Source organism: Spermophilus citellus, assembly GCF_964194105.1.
Source record: "Spermophilus citellus genome assembly, chromosome: 2".
Taxonomy (NCBI): domain Eukaryota; kingdom Metazoa; phylum Chordata; class Mammalia; order Rodentia; family Sciuridae; genus Spermophilus; species Spermophilus citellus.
The window spans coordinates 196,833,347-196,848,144 of record NC_138183.1 but is presented as its reverse complement, the minus strand read 5'-3'; the positions used below and the strand labels follow the sequence as shown (position 1 = coordinate 196,848,144).

The 14,798-nt window shown below is 33.8% G+C and overlaps 2 protein-coding genes across 2 annotated transcripts; one reads left to right on the top strand and one right to left on the bottom strand.

The window, feature by feature from the left end:
- Nucleotides 1-1,185: 1,185 nt before the first annotated feature.
- LOC308642058 (olfactory receptor 52E2) lies at nt 1,186-2,139 on the top strand (the record flags this gene model as incomplete). The annotated part of the gene is made up of 1 exon (XM_081280660.1): nt 1,186-2,139. One exon carries the CDS (start codon nt 1,186-1,188, stop codon nt 2,137-2,139), a length of 954 nt encoding a protein of 317 aa, XP_081136786.1.
- An 11,480-nt stretch (nt 2,140-13,619) lies between these two features.
- On the bottom strand, nt 13,620-14,555 carry LOC308642132 (olfactory receptor 52J3; the record flags this gene model as incomplete). The annotated part of the gene is made up of 1 exon (XM_081280738.1): nt 13,620-14,555. The coding sequence occupies one exon, from the start codon at nt 14,553-14,555 to the stop codon at nt 13,620-13,622; it is 936 nt and encodes a 311-aa protein (XP_081136864.1).
- Between the last annotated feature and the right edge of the window lie 243 nt (nt 14,556-14,798).

Genomic DNA, 14,798 nt, shown 5'->3' with positions numbered 1-14,798 from the left:
TTTATCTTTCTAGAACCAAAAATTGCATTATATAATTCTACAGTTATAAATGTCATCATGTGTCAATAATGACATTCATGGAGAAGCATTTGGTCATGTTATTGAGGATTTATGTGTGGATGAATCAGAAGGTCTTACTTTTGAGAACATCCACTTTATTAATTTTAGAGATTATGATTAAATTAAAATATTGCTGTGAAACTTGTTTAACTAATGGAAGAAAAGTATCAGAAACTGATAATAAGAAATATTTTTCATAAATATTCCTATTTATAAACACTGAGTTAGTGTTATTTGTGTGTGATATATAGTACAGATAAGGTCCACATTGTCCTTTTATTTCTTTCCTTTTTCTTTCCATTTCCATTCACCACTTTCCTCCATCATTTAATTTCCATAAGATAATTTTAAACTTCTAGAAGCCTCTTAAATTCCTAAATTCTTAGATTGTTCAAATAATTATGTAAAATTGATATTATTCATGTCTGTTGTAAGGACTAGAGATGATTTTTCCCAAGTTAAAAAAAAAAGTTTTATAAATAGTGGGCAATACTGCAACAATTGGTTTCACTATTATTCTCTATCTCATTTTGTAATTATATGACTGAAAATTAATAGATGAACTAATTTTAATCCTTTAGAGTAATTTTTAATATTTTGCCATATATTTTGGCAAATTTATGTGTTTAATTGAGTATATATTACCAATTTTCTATTTCACCTTGCATATTATTATTCAATCAACTGGGATTAATTTCCAGTACTGTATTCAAAGGCTAGCAGACACCTAAGTTGATCAAAATTCAGGAGAGTTCTGGTATTGATGATACTGTTGATAAGAAAAAGTAGTTAATGAATAGAGAGCTAAAATTATTTCATAATATTGGTGATATTGATAATGTATCAAAGAGGAGAAGGCTAGCAAAGTTTAAAGTCACATGCAGAACATTTAATTTTAATTTAATTTATAATTATCTTTAGAGACTTATCCTTGGATGTCACTTATCTGAAGTTCTCTGTAGAAAGTGTATTTCAAATTGTCAGATTTGCAGAAGAACCTGTATTAAAAGGTACAATATTCCTTATATTATCTTTAGGTCTCAAAGGCTGCAGAAAACTGGTGACTTGCAGTTTTGATGTAAATACCAATCTAAAAAAACATGGACTCATGCATTCCCAAACAGGATGTACCTTTCCAATGATAGTCAGTCTCACCCCTCTACCTTCTTGTTGCTGGGGATCCCAGGACTAGAGGCACTTCACATCTGGATCGGCTTTCCTTTCTGTGGTGTATACCTGATTGCACTCGTAGGGAACTTCACCATTCTCTTGGTGATCAAGTCTGAAAGCAGTCTTCACCAGCCCATGTTCTACTTCCTGGCCATGTTGGCTACCATTGACTTGGGGCTCTCCACTGCGACCATCCCTAAGATGCTTGGGATCTTCTGGATTAATCTCAGAAAGATCATCTTTGAAGACTGCCTCATCCAGATGTTTTCCATTCACAAATTCACACTTATGGAGTCAGCAGTCCTCCTAGCAATGGCATATGACCGCTATGTGGCCATCTGCAACCCTCTCCGATATAGCATTGTCCTCACCAACAAGGTTGTGTTTGTAATTGGTCTTGGTGTGTTAGTGAGGGCAATTATATTTGTCATTCCATTTGTATTTCTCATACTACGACTGCCTTTCTGTGGGAATAACGTCATCCCCCACACGTACTGTGAGCACATGGGTCTTGCCCGCCTGTCTTGTGCCAGCATCAAGATCAATATCATCTATGGTTTATGTGCCATATGTAATCTAGTGTTTGACATCATCGCCATTGCCCTGTCTTACATCCAGATTCTCCGTGTTGTTTTCCGTCTCCCTTCACAGGAAGCCCGACTCAAGTCCCTCAGCACGTGTGGGTCTCATGTTTGTGTCATCCTGGCCTTTTATACACCTGCCCTCTTTTCCTTCATGACACATCGCTTTGGTCGAAATGTCCCCCGCTATATCCATATACTCCTGGCCAATCTGTATGTTGTAGTGCCACCAATGCTCAACCCTGTCATCTATGGGGTCAGAACCAAGCAAATATATGATTGTGTGAAGAAAATGGTACTGCAGAAACGAGGAACAGAAAAGGAATAGCAGCTATTATGAAGACAAACAACAATAAGTGTTGGTGAGGATGTGGGGAAAAGGTACACTCACACATTGCTGGTGGGACTGCAAATTGGTCCAGCCAATATGGAAAGCAGTATGGAGAGTCCTTGGAAATCTGGGAATGGAACCACCGTTTGATCCAGCTATTCTTCTCCTTGGACTCTACTCAAAGGACTTCAAAACAGCATACTACAGGGATATAGCCACATCAATGTTTATAGCAGCACAATTCACAATAGCTGAACTGTGGAGCCAAACTAGATGCCCATCAGTGGATGAATGGATAAAAATATGTGGCATATATACACAATGGAATATTAGTCAGCAATAACAGAGAATAAAATCATGGCATTTACAGGTAAATGGATGGCATTGGAGAAGATAATGCTAAGTGAAGTTACCTAATCCCCAAAAAACAGATGCCGAATGTTTTCTCTGATATAAGGAGGCTGACTCATAGTGGGGTAGGGAGGGCAAGCATGGGAGGAATAAGTGAATTCTAGATAGAGAAGAGGAGTGAGACGGAAAGGGAGGGGGCAGGGTATTAGCATGGATAGTGGAATTTGATGGATATCATTATCTAAAGTACATGTATGAAGACACGAATTGAGTGTCAACCTACTTTATATACAGAGATATGAAAATTTGTGTTATATATGTGTAATAAGAATTGTAATGCAAAAAACCCCACAGTACATGTATGAAGACATGAATTGGTGTGAACATACTTTATATACAAATATAGGAAAAGTTGTGCTCTATATATGTAATAAGAATTGTAATGCATTCTGCTGTCGTGTATTTAAAAAATAAAATCAATTAAAAAAATAAAAATAGAAAAGAAAAGGAATAGCACCTAATACAAAGAAATTGCAGAGAAATGCTTTATCATAAAAAATTGTGTTCTGATGCTTGGCTACATTGGTTCTTTCAATATTTTTATTATATTGAAATATACTCAATATTTAAATGCATTGCATTTCCACATGATTTTCATACCATTTCTTCTCCTTATCTGTTGTTGGATTCTGTTCTTCCACTTTGATTTTCTTGTAATTTTATTTTAGAAGGTTATCTAATTTTCTCTATTTTTAAAATTTATCTAGCTGATATTGTACAGCAGATTTTATCTATTGTGACTAGAGTAATTCATATTTCCTGGAGACTCTTCTCTCAAAATAGTTATATTTATTTTCTGAATCTTTGTTTCCATAATTTGCAAGATGCTTGGGAGAAAATGGTGACTGTGTTATTTTTCCTGACTCTGAAATTTATAGTTCTAAATTATTCAACAAACTCGGGCTGGGGATGTGGCTCAAGCGGTAGCGCGCTCGCCTGGCATGCGTGCGGCCCGGGTTCGATCCTCAGCACCACATACCAACAAAGATGTTGTGTCCGCCGAGAACTAAAAAAATAAATATTAAAAAAAAAAATTCTCTCTCTCTCTCTCTCTCTCTCCTCTCTCACTCTCTCTTTAAAAAAAAAAATAAATTATTCAACAAACTCAATTTAAAAATATCCATCTTTTTATATCATTAGAATTTACATTTGTCTCCCCTTTCAGGAAGCATAACATTTCTATTATAGTAATTCAGTAATTTTAGTATAAGTTTGCCACTAAAGTCATGCACATTTAACATAATCATTGTTATTTTTTTATCCTCTTCAGTCAACTATCTTATAGGCACTGAGTGTTTTTTCAGCCTGAGCTGTGGCTCCTTTACAACAATAATTCTCTGCTTTTGGATTATAATGCTATTATTACTGCATGTCTCATTTACTTTAATTTTATACATGTTTACAATAACTTAGCCATTGCCTTAAAGTTGTCTATGCAAACTGTCAAATCTAACATAAATTAACAGTCTTACCTCTTTATGTTAATAAGGATCTTAGAAGAATTTTAGTGTATTTACCCACCTTTTGATTTATATACTATTGTGGATCTTAGCCACTTTTCCTTATACATTTTATATTTTATACACATCTGGTTGGTGTTACACAGTCAACAGTCATTTTAATTTTCCCAAATATTTACTATTTCTTTTTTCATTCATTCCTCCCTGAATCATCAAAATTTCATCTGTAGCAAATTTATGCATTTCTGAAGAATAATTTAAGTGCTCATTTAATATAATTTGTTCGAAAAAAATGTCCTTGGTGTTTATTTTCCTAAAATAACTTTATATTCATCTTAGGATTTTTTGAGGATATATAATTCTAACATTTTCATTTATCTTTCAGTCTTTTGAAAGTGTTTTTGTATTGTATTCTGTTTCCCAGGTTTTGGCTGAAATATCAGCTATAAAATTCATTGTTATTCTTTTAAAGGTAATATGTCTATTCCCCTTGATAGAATTTATGATTTTCCCCTGGTGATGAGATTATTTGTATTTTACTTATGTTTTAATTGCTTTTTTAATCATTTACTTATTTCTTTAGTTTTGCAAAATTCTTTGCTATTAATTCAGGTAATATTTTACATGTTCTTTCCTTTAATCTCCAATTTCATGAGTAGATCTTTTTATTATCTCTCCTGTTACATTAATCAATATCTTAAAATTTTCATCCTTTTTCCACTCTATTTTAGAGATTTTATTTTACTGATTTTTCATTCTTAGTTCCATCTCATTTTATTTTAAGATATATTTATTTTAAGTTATAACATCTATTTTCTTATACCATTCAACTGTCTGCCAACAATATCAGTGTCTTATTTTATGCATTTGGATACATAATTTAAAACTCTGTTTTTGTTTGCTGTTATCTCTAGGACCTGTGGCCTGTGGGAATAATCATATTGCCTATCGGTTGTCTTCTTGGTTAATTATTAAGATTACATGTGTTACTACATGACCAATATGACTCTGCAACATGTACACTCAGAAAAATGAGAAATTATATCCCATCTATGTATGATATATCAAAGTGCATAAATGCATTCTATTGTCATGTATAATTAATTTTAAAAAATTAAAATGTAAAAAAAGATTATTATCATTGTTATGTTTTGTTTGGCCAATTGTTTTCTTAGATAGTTCTAGATGCTCTATATTAAAAATACACATGTGATATTAAGTCTAGAATTATGTTCTATTCCTTCAGAATTTTTAAGCTTTTCCAAAGACTAGAGGATGTGGTACTCCTGAATCATGCCAGTCACTTAGGGTCTGGACTTTTTCTTCTTCACCCCAGTTACTGTTTTCCCTTTAGGGTTCAGGTGCCACACATAGATTCTTCCCAGAATCTCCCTCATGGACAGATTATAATATTCATTGTTAATCTTCATCACCCAAGAGATATCTCCAACTCTTTACACAGCCTTTCATCTTTTTGGCTTCTTTTTCATAACTGTTAGTTTTCCCCAAAGGAAAAAGCCCCTATATTCTAGACAAGTTTCTTGTAAGTCAACTGTAATTTTTCAATTTAATTCCTGACATAAGATAATTTATTTGATTTTCTAGCTTTTCTTAATGTAAAAATTAATTCTAATTTTCTAACTTACCACTATTAAATTGTACTTCTTTTATAAAATCAGCACCACAATTATCTATGCTTAGTCTTCTTATAGATGTAGCTTATGAAGTATTTCCTAGCCTGATGCTTCATGATTTCCTATTAGCAACATGATTTGATGCCTTTTATTTTATTAATCACATTGTAATAATATCATGATTTAATATCATCAGAGAATTTACTGGCTTTTTTTTCTCATCTTCCACAGAGTTGCCATATTCTTGAAAATATATTTGAAGGTAGGAATAACATAGTCTAACTGTTAAAATTAGCATGGAGATTTAAATGAGAGGGTGAAGACTTGAAAGGAGAAGAGAACATACTTAAGATATTCAGATATAATGTAAATAAGAACTGGTAGACTTGTCATACTCAGACGATTTTACAGATAAATACTATTTAAAAGGTTCATAAGAACCATAACTGTAACCAGGCACAGTGACATATGCCTATAATCCCAGCAGCTCAGGAGGCTGAGGCACGATTGAGAGTTCAAAGTTAGTCTCCTAGAGAAGTCCGAAAGCAATTCAGTGAGAACGTGTATCTAAATAAAATACTTTTTTTAAAAAAAGGGCTGGGAATGTGGCTCAGAGGGTAAGCACGACTGGGTTCAATAATAAAAAAAATGAAAAAAAGAAAGAAAGAGAGAGGGAGAAAGGGAGGGAGGGAGGGAGGGAGGGAGGGAGGAAGGAAGGAAGGAAGGAAGGAAGGAAGGGAGGGAGGGAGGGAGGGAGGGAGGGAGGGAGGGAGGAAAAATTGTAATTGTAAAGAAAACACAGGAAGGTAAGAGTCATTTAGGGAGTAGGCTGGAATAACCTTAGAGTGTGTCCTGTGGCAGTAGTTAATAGTAGAGTAATAAATGGGTTTCAAATTGTCTCACAAGCCATATAGCCAAGTCTTGCTTTAGGGTAGAGAAGTTTTTATTGACTTGTTGTTCTGATTCTTGTTTTATAAAAACAAAACAAAACAAAACAAAAATCTGATAATCTATACTGAAATTGGAGATACTAGGTGTTTATTTATATTTTAAAATATTACCTTTTAAATTCTTCGGAATAATTCTGGTTTGATTTTGAATATAAAAAGCACATAGTACATTAGACTAAAATATAATAGATAATCCTTGTGTATATGTGTGTGTGTGTATCTTCCTCTAATAATTATATTTCTGCAACAAATACTAAAATTGCCAGAAAAGGATGCTTCACAGAGATGCCTTAGTATTCACAAAATTTATGATAAATAAATAAAAATATTATTGTTGTTAATCAAGAGGTATGCACCATGGAATGGGTTTTGCAATCATTGTATTTGAAAAACTGGACTGCTTGAATTGTTACTGTTACAATTATTATATGAAATGAAAAAATTGAAACATAGTTAGGTTAAATTGCTTCCCTGGATGTAATGCAACTATTTATGACATAAAGTTATGATTGTTTACCATGATACAGCTGGTTCTCTTTATTTTCTTATTTTTATTATACTTTCAGACTTTTTCATCATTAAATATATTTCTTCAAACATATCCTTATATCCTTTCACATTGGGTAAAATAAAATAAAGAATTTTATTTTACCCAATATTATAAACTAAACATTCTTCCTAAGCCACATTAAAGTCCCAAATTACTTGACTCCTCTAGGTTAATTCATACTCCTCAATTTCCTAAGTTACAATATTTCTTCTTTTTTTAATACTGAATGCTTTAAAATTTTTTTTGTTCTTATTTTCTTTGCATCACAATTTTAATACACATATATACCACAATTTTATCATATCTCTGTTTGTATATAAGGTATATCTTCACCCAATTCAAGTCTTCATACATGTACTTTGTATAATAATGACCATCACATTCCACCATCCTTGCTTTTCTATAATGTATTTTCCAAAGTTGCAATATAGCAATACTTACACATGATACATTATACTTGAATTTATGTATATAATGTACAGATTTTTAGGGGAAGAATTCCAAGCCAGTCTTTTTAAAAACTACACAATTTTCACAGTTTCCATTAAAGCAAACATAGAAAAGATGATTTATATGCATATGTTAGCTATAAATGTAATACATTTCTCATATAAAATTAAGATAAACCTAATTAAAAATTCAAAAGTCTGTATTACTACTATGAAGATGTATCCAATATTGGCCTTTAATTGAATATTCAAATTGAAAAATAATATCCAAAGGGATGTTTAAAAACTAACAAAATGATAAAATTTGGTGTTTTTCATATGCTGCTTTACTATTTTTTATTTTCTGCTTTGTGAGTTGTATGTTTGATCTTTTTTAATTAATTAATTTTTTATTTATTTAAGTTAGTTATAATGACAGAAGAATGCATTATGCACTTTGACATATCAAACATATATGGGATATAATTTTTCATTTTTCTGAATGTACATGTTGGAGAATCATATTGGTCATGTAGTCACATATATACATAAAGTAATAATGTCTGTTTCATTCTACTATCTTTATTTATCCCGTCATCCCCTCCCCTTCCCTCCTTTAACTTCCCTGTACCTAACCTAAAGACTTCCATTCTGGTGTGAGGTCAAATCTCAGTGTAGTTTTGATTTTCATTTCCCTGATGGCTAATGATGTTGAACATTTTTTCTACATTTGCTGGCCAGTTATATTTCTTCTTTTGAGAAGTCATGGTTTAGTTCATTTGCCCATTTATTAATTGGGCTATTTGACTTTTTTGGTGTAAAGTTTTTTGAGTTCTTTACATATTCTGGCTTCAAAATCAATAGAAGTAATTATTACAAGACAAGGACGAGCACTCTGGTGCATACCTACAGATTCAGGGGGAAGTTACATTTAAAATACAGGGAGGAACATGAAAGTTTCTCTAGGGTTCAAGATTTTTAAACCAGAGGCCAGAAGCTATGAGGGGAAGATTCCAAAAGAATTCTGCGAGGTTGCACAGTTGAGGTTGGTGGAGGAAGCCCTGGAGTGCTCATTTCCCCACTTACTGGGAACACAACTGAAAATTCAGTTGAGTCTCTTGGTTCTGCTCTTTGCCTTGGTCCAAATCAAATCTCTCTCCCAGGGGAGCTCATCAAGCCTGACAGATGCAATAGTACAAAGATGTGCTAGAAATTTCCTGTCTTAGTGCAAGACAAATTTAGAAAATTGGTGTGTTTCTCACTGTGCTGAACCAAGGCATTGTCACTTCTGTGTGCCTTTCTGGAGGCTCTATGGGACAATCAGCTCTGTTGATGTGTCTAACTTCTCTAGGCTGCTGCCTTCCTTAACTCATGGCCCCCTTTCTCCACTTTCAAGGCCAGTGATGGAGAGTGGAGTCCTTCCCATATGCTCTTGCCCTATCATCACATCTCCTTTGCATCAGATCATGCTGCTTTCATTGTCCATTTTCAAGGCTCCTGTGATTACTTTGGTTTTTTTTTTTTCATATCTCTGATGTATACATAGTATATTTATACCAATTTGTGTCATCATACATGTACTTTGGAAAATAATGATCATCACATTCAACCATCATTAATTACCCCATGCCCTCTCCCTTCCCCTCCCACCCCTCTGCCCTATATAGAGTTTGTCTATTCCACTATGAATCAGATTCCTTATATCAAAGAAAACATTTGGCATTTATTTTTGGGGGGATTGACTAACATCACTTAGCATTATCTTCTCCAATGTTATCTATTTACCTGCAAATGCCATGATTTTATTCTCTTTTATTGCTGAGTAATATTCCATTTTGTATATATGTCATATTTTTAATCCATTCACTATTGAAGGGAATCTAGTTCAGTTCCACAATTTAGCTATTGTGAATTGTGCTGCTATAAACATTGATGTGGCTGTGTCCCCGTAGTATGCTATTTTTAAGTCCTTTGGATATAGACCAAGGAGTGGGATAGCTGGGTCAAATGATGCTTCCATTCCCAATTTTCCAAGAAAGCTCCTGTGATTACTTTGGATCCCCCTAATGATCCAGGATACTCTCTGTTAGCACAAAAGGACCAGGACCAAGCCAGACATAAACTCCATGGATCAGCACAGGTTTTATTCAGCAAATGGAGTCATGCCTCTGATAGACCCACTTTCCTGGTAGAAAATGAGGCCCTGGTCAAAGGGGGAGTTTGTGCTTATATAGGTTACACTGAGAGAGGCTATTAATGAGCATGTCAGTGGACTGAAGAATTGCCATGTTTTACTGGACACGATGAAAGGGTCTGGGGTCAGCAGTCAGTATTTGGAAAAGGATTTGTTTGGGGAAGGATCAATGCTTTGGCCTCTTCCTAGAGACTGCCATTCCAGACTTGATGGATATCTCCTCTCTGGGGGCCTGTCTTGTCACTGGGAAAGAGCGTACTGGGAAAGGATCAATGTATTGTCTTCTCCCTCATTCCCTCTCCTCAGGCCACACTATTTTGGGGTTTGTCACTTTCCATATCCAATACTCTCCCTATCTTAAAGTCAGCTGATTTGCAAACTTAATTTTATCTGTGACCTTATTCCTCTTTGCCATGAAATTTAATATGGTGTTGAATTCTGGAGATAAGGACTCACACACCTTTAGAGGTTGTTATCCTACTCACCATCACTCCAAGTAAGCTTCCTGCATTCCAGTATCTATTTCAGGATATTCACACTAAAAAACTCAACAAGCAAAATCTGTCCAGTCAAAATTTTGAAGAGTCCAGCTAAGAATCATAAAGACAAAGTAAAGTTCATGGAAAATATTCATCAAACATTCAAAAATAATTCACAACATCAAAAAACAGAGTTAACAGATTAGTAAGAAAATGTGTAATATAATTAGCAAGAAACTGTTAAATGCATGTAGTTAGCAGCCTTAAAGAGACATGTGAGTATACAAGAAAAGGAGAGAGGGACATAGAGGGAGACGACAGAAATTTACAACCCTGAACAAACATCTATTATTATGCAAAGGAGTGGAGATAGAAAATGCCAGTGTTTGAAAATGATAATATCAAAGATCTGAGGAGTAGAATGTAAAATACTGAAAATAAAAATCATTAGTTTTAAGAAGAGGAAGATTTTTCAGAAAAACAAAAGTAAACTAGATAAAGTGATGACAGAAAGGTAAAATTCGGGTAAGGTAACTCAGCAACTCAGCAACTTGGAGGCTGAGGCACAAGGATTGCAAATAAAAAATAAAAATAAGAGGGCTGGAATGTGGCTCTGTGATTGAGCACCACTGGGTTTAATCCTAATAATAATAATAATAATAATAATAATAATAATAATAATATAAAATTCATGAATGAAAGATAGAGTTTAAATTTTATTTTTAATATTGATGTAAGAATATGAAAAGAAATTTGGTGAGAAATGATTTAAAATTTTTTGAAAAGGTCTTAGAATTAATGGAGATATAGAATTTCATTACCTAAGGACCTACTGAATAGCTAACATAATTTAAAAAATATAAATCTGCATTCAAATATGAAAATTTCAGAATATTAAAAATAGACATTCTATCTAAAGAACAGAAAAAAGTGTTTAAATTTTTTTTAAAAAGTAGCATCATGATTTTTGTCAGTAGTGCTCATTGCTAAAGGCAACAAAGCAGAACAGCAAATATACAAATCTAATGGAATAGAACTTTGTTCCAAAATTCTAAATTTTATTTCTAATTTTCAAATATTAGGACAAATGAGGAAATACTTAGACTTTAATTTTCCATTAAAACTATCCTACATTGAATAAAACATAAAGATATAATTAAATATTGTCAAAGCAAGAAGGGCAATACTGTCAGCAGAGCTGAAGTGGGAGATACTTAGTGTTCCCCATAAAGACTAATGAAACCTAGAGCAAGAAAATAGAAAGACAATTGTAGAAATAAATTACTAAAGCATGTGTCATCAAGTTAAAATGGTCATTTAATATAATTTTTTAAAAAAATCTGGAAAAAGGATTTTAGATGGCAGCAGCATAAGAGAAGTGGACACCAAAGGAGAAAAGAAAGATGTAAAAGAAAACTATATTTTTGTTTTATTCAAAGTAGGGTTGTTTTAATGGAAAATTAGAAAATTTTAATACTAACTATAGAAGAGATGCAATTTCAAATATGCAATTTGAAAACATCAGTGGGAAAGAAGGTTTTGAAAATATAGAACTAAATGAAATAATTGACAGCTTGAAAATAAGAAAAAGAAAATCATTCAAAATGTGAAGTTTTAAAAATACTGAATGAAAAACAAAGATTAACGAGAAGAAATCTATTCTGATTAGTAGTAATTCTATCACCTAAGAATTATACTTCAAAAAATAAAACCTGAATGTTACTATAAAATATAAAAAAGGATTCATGGATATGGAGCATATATTCTAATTTTGAAAATTATATAAATATGTATTAATATATGACTACATAATCAAAATCAATATTACAAAATAAAACACAAATTATTTTAATCTATGTAAGTCAATAAACAGTTTAACAAAAACACTATGTGTAGTTATAAAACTAAAAATTTGTACTCCATTATCAGACAAGCACATTCTAGAATTTACCTCTGGACAAATGAGAGGGAAGCTGGAGTGGTGTAGATTTAATGGTGATTTTTACTTTATGTTGTATATATTTAATTAAGCATTATCTCAGAGATGGGTGCAATGTAAGTTCATTCTTGTTTGCAGAAAAAAAATTGTAATATTTTTACTTTAGCTTCTTTTTAAAAATAGTCTCAATATTAAAATTTCAAAAACATGTAGAATAATGTTGACAAGTTTGTTGACACAAAGTTTATTGCTTGTTACTGGCTATTGTATTAATGAACTGTTTAAAAATCCTCACTCAAATTCATTTGAAAGGGGCTCTTCAGAGCTAAAATTGCAACTTTTACATTCAAGTCTGCTAGTGATATATCATGGTTCCCAGATGAAAGCCTTTGAATTTGGGGATAGAGTATTTTAGTGTCAATTATGTATTGTAAAAACAAAACTGCATAAAGTGAAACATCCCATTGATGTTTTCAAATTGCATATTTTTATCTCTTCTATATTTATTTTTAGAATTTTAAAATTTTATTTTTTTTAATTTTCCATTAAAACTATCCTACATTGAATAAAACAAGAATATAGTTTTCTTTTACATCTTTCTGTTCTTCTTTGGTGTCCACCTCTCTTATGCTGCTGCCATCTAGAATCTTATTTCCAGATTTAAAAGACAAGCATATATCACATAAAGAGAAAAACTATAGTTAGCTAGATTATTAGAACTCACTTATGCTTCTGCCAGGAGCTCAGTGCAGAGGGTCAATCAGTGATGTTATTGTTGCTATGTGTGAGATATAGTCTTGAAATAACATATTTGCTTTGGCTATCCATGCACTATATCTTATGTGTTTGGCAGATGATTCCACTTGAACTTACAGATTTGGCAATGATTGTTTTCAACCCAGGACATGGCTTTACAAAAACACCAAGTAACAAAGTACAAGCTCCACGGAGTCAGACATTTGTGTTAATTTGGTGTCTTGATTTATCCCCAACAGTTAAAAATGATTCAAGGTATACAACAGACACAAGGTGAATGCAAATTAAATCAATAATCAAATGTATGAATGCGTGAATGGAAGAAAACAGAAAAGGAAAGAAGGAAGAACAAAAGGGGTTGACAGGTCACATTTCCAGTGCCACATATCTCAAATCAAAGAGCACAAGAGGCCCAGTATGATAAGTTCATTTCCAAGTCATACAGGCCACACAACTCTCTCCCAAGATATTCCTTTTGGGATAACCCATCAGTCTTCAAACTTGAGATACAGTGAAGTTTCTACAAGTCTCTGGATCCATTTGTCTACAGCCAGGATCACACCAACTTGTACTGCAAATTGGCAGCAATAAAGGAAGGAACAGGAGACAGTCATTTAAGGCAAGAGCATGAGTCTCCCAAGAAGGTTTCAAAATCCTTAGAAAAGGAACATGAGTGTCATCTTTTGGTAAACACATGAAGAACTCGCTCTCGAATCTGTTTGGTCCTCACACCATAAATAACGGGATTAAGTGAAGGTGGAATAACCAAATAGAGGTTTGCAACCAAAATGTGAATGTACTGTGGTATTTTGTGTCCAAATCTATGAGTAAGGAAGGAGAAGAGAGACGGTACATAGAAAACGCAGAGGACTGCAACATGAGAACTACACGTGCTTAGAGCCTTTAGCCGTGCATCCTGTGATGGGAGTCGGAAGACGGCACGGAGAATGTGAACGTAAGAGATGCCAATAAGAACCAGGTTCAGAAGAAAGAGGGAGACTACAAAGAGCCCATAGGCAGCATTGACATGAATATTTCCACAGGACAATTTGGCAATGCCCATGTGCTCACAGTAGGAATGGGCCATTATGTGAGCCTGACAGAAAGGTAGGCGGTAAATGAGATAGATGAAGGGGAATGTGATCAGAGCTGGACGAATTACAATGCACATGCTGATGCTCACCAGCACGCGAGATGTCAAGATGGTTGTGTAATGGAGTGGAGCACAGATGGCCACATAACGGTCAAAGGCCATGGCCAACAAGACTTCAGCCTCCATGCCAGTGATGGTATGAATCAAAAACATCTGAGCGACACAACTTCCAAAGTTTATCTCATGAGCATCAAACCAGAAGATACCCAGCATGCGAGGTATAGAGGTTGTAGAAAGGGCCAAATCAATTGTTGAAAGGATGGCCAGAAAGTAGAACATGGGCTCTCGAAGAGACTTCTCTGCCTTGATGACTGTCAGAATTGTGGCATTGCCTATTAAAGCCACAAGGTAGATACAGCAGAAAGGCAGAGAGATCCAGGCATGGACCTTTTCCAGACCTGGGATTCCAATGAGAAAAAATGTGGCTGGGTGAAGAACACTCCTGTTGTGGTATACCATCCTACCCTGGTCAGAACAGGTGACACTCTTCCTCCTGTTGGGGACAAAACAAAAGAAGTAAGATGAGGAAGGAGATGATACATTAAATCGCTGGCTCTATGTTGCAGCAGAATCGAAGTCACATTTATCATGAGAACAGGCCTTCTATCAAAGCTTGTCTGATCATCTTTTTGGCCATTTAAATAATTCAGGGCATGGTCAAATTCAGAGTTTTCATTCTGACTGTTGACTCCATTTTAGTTG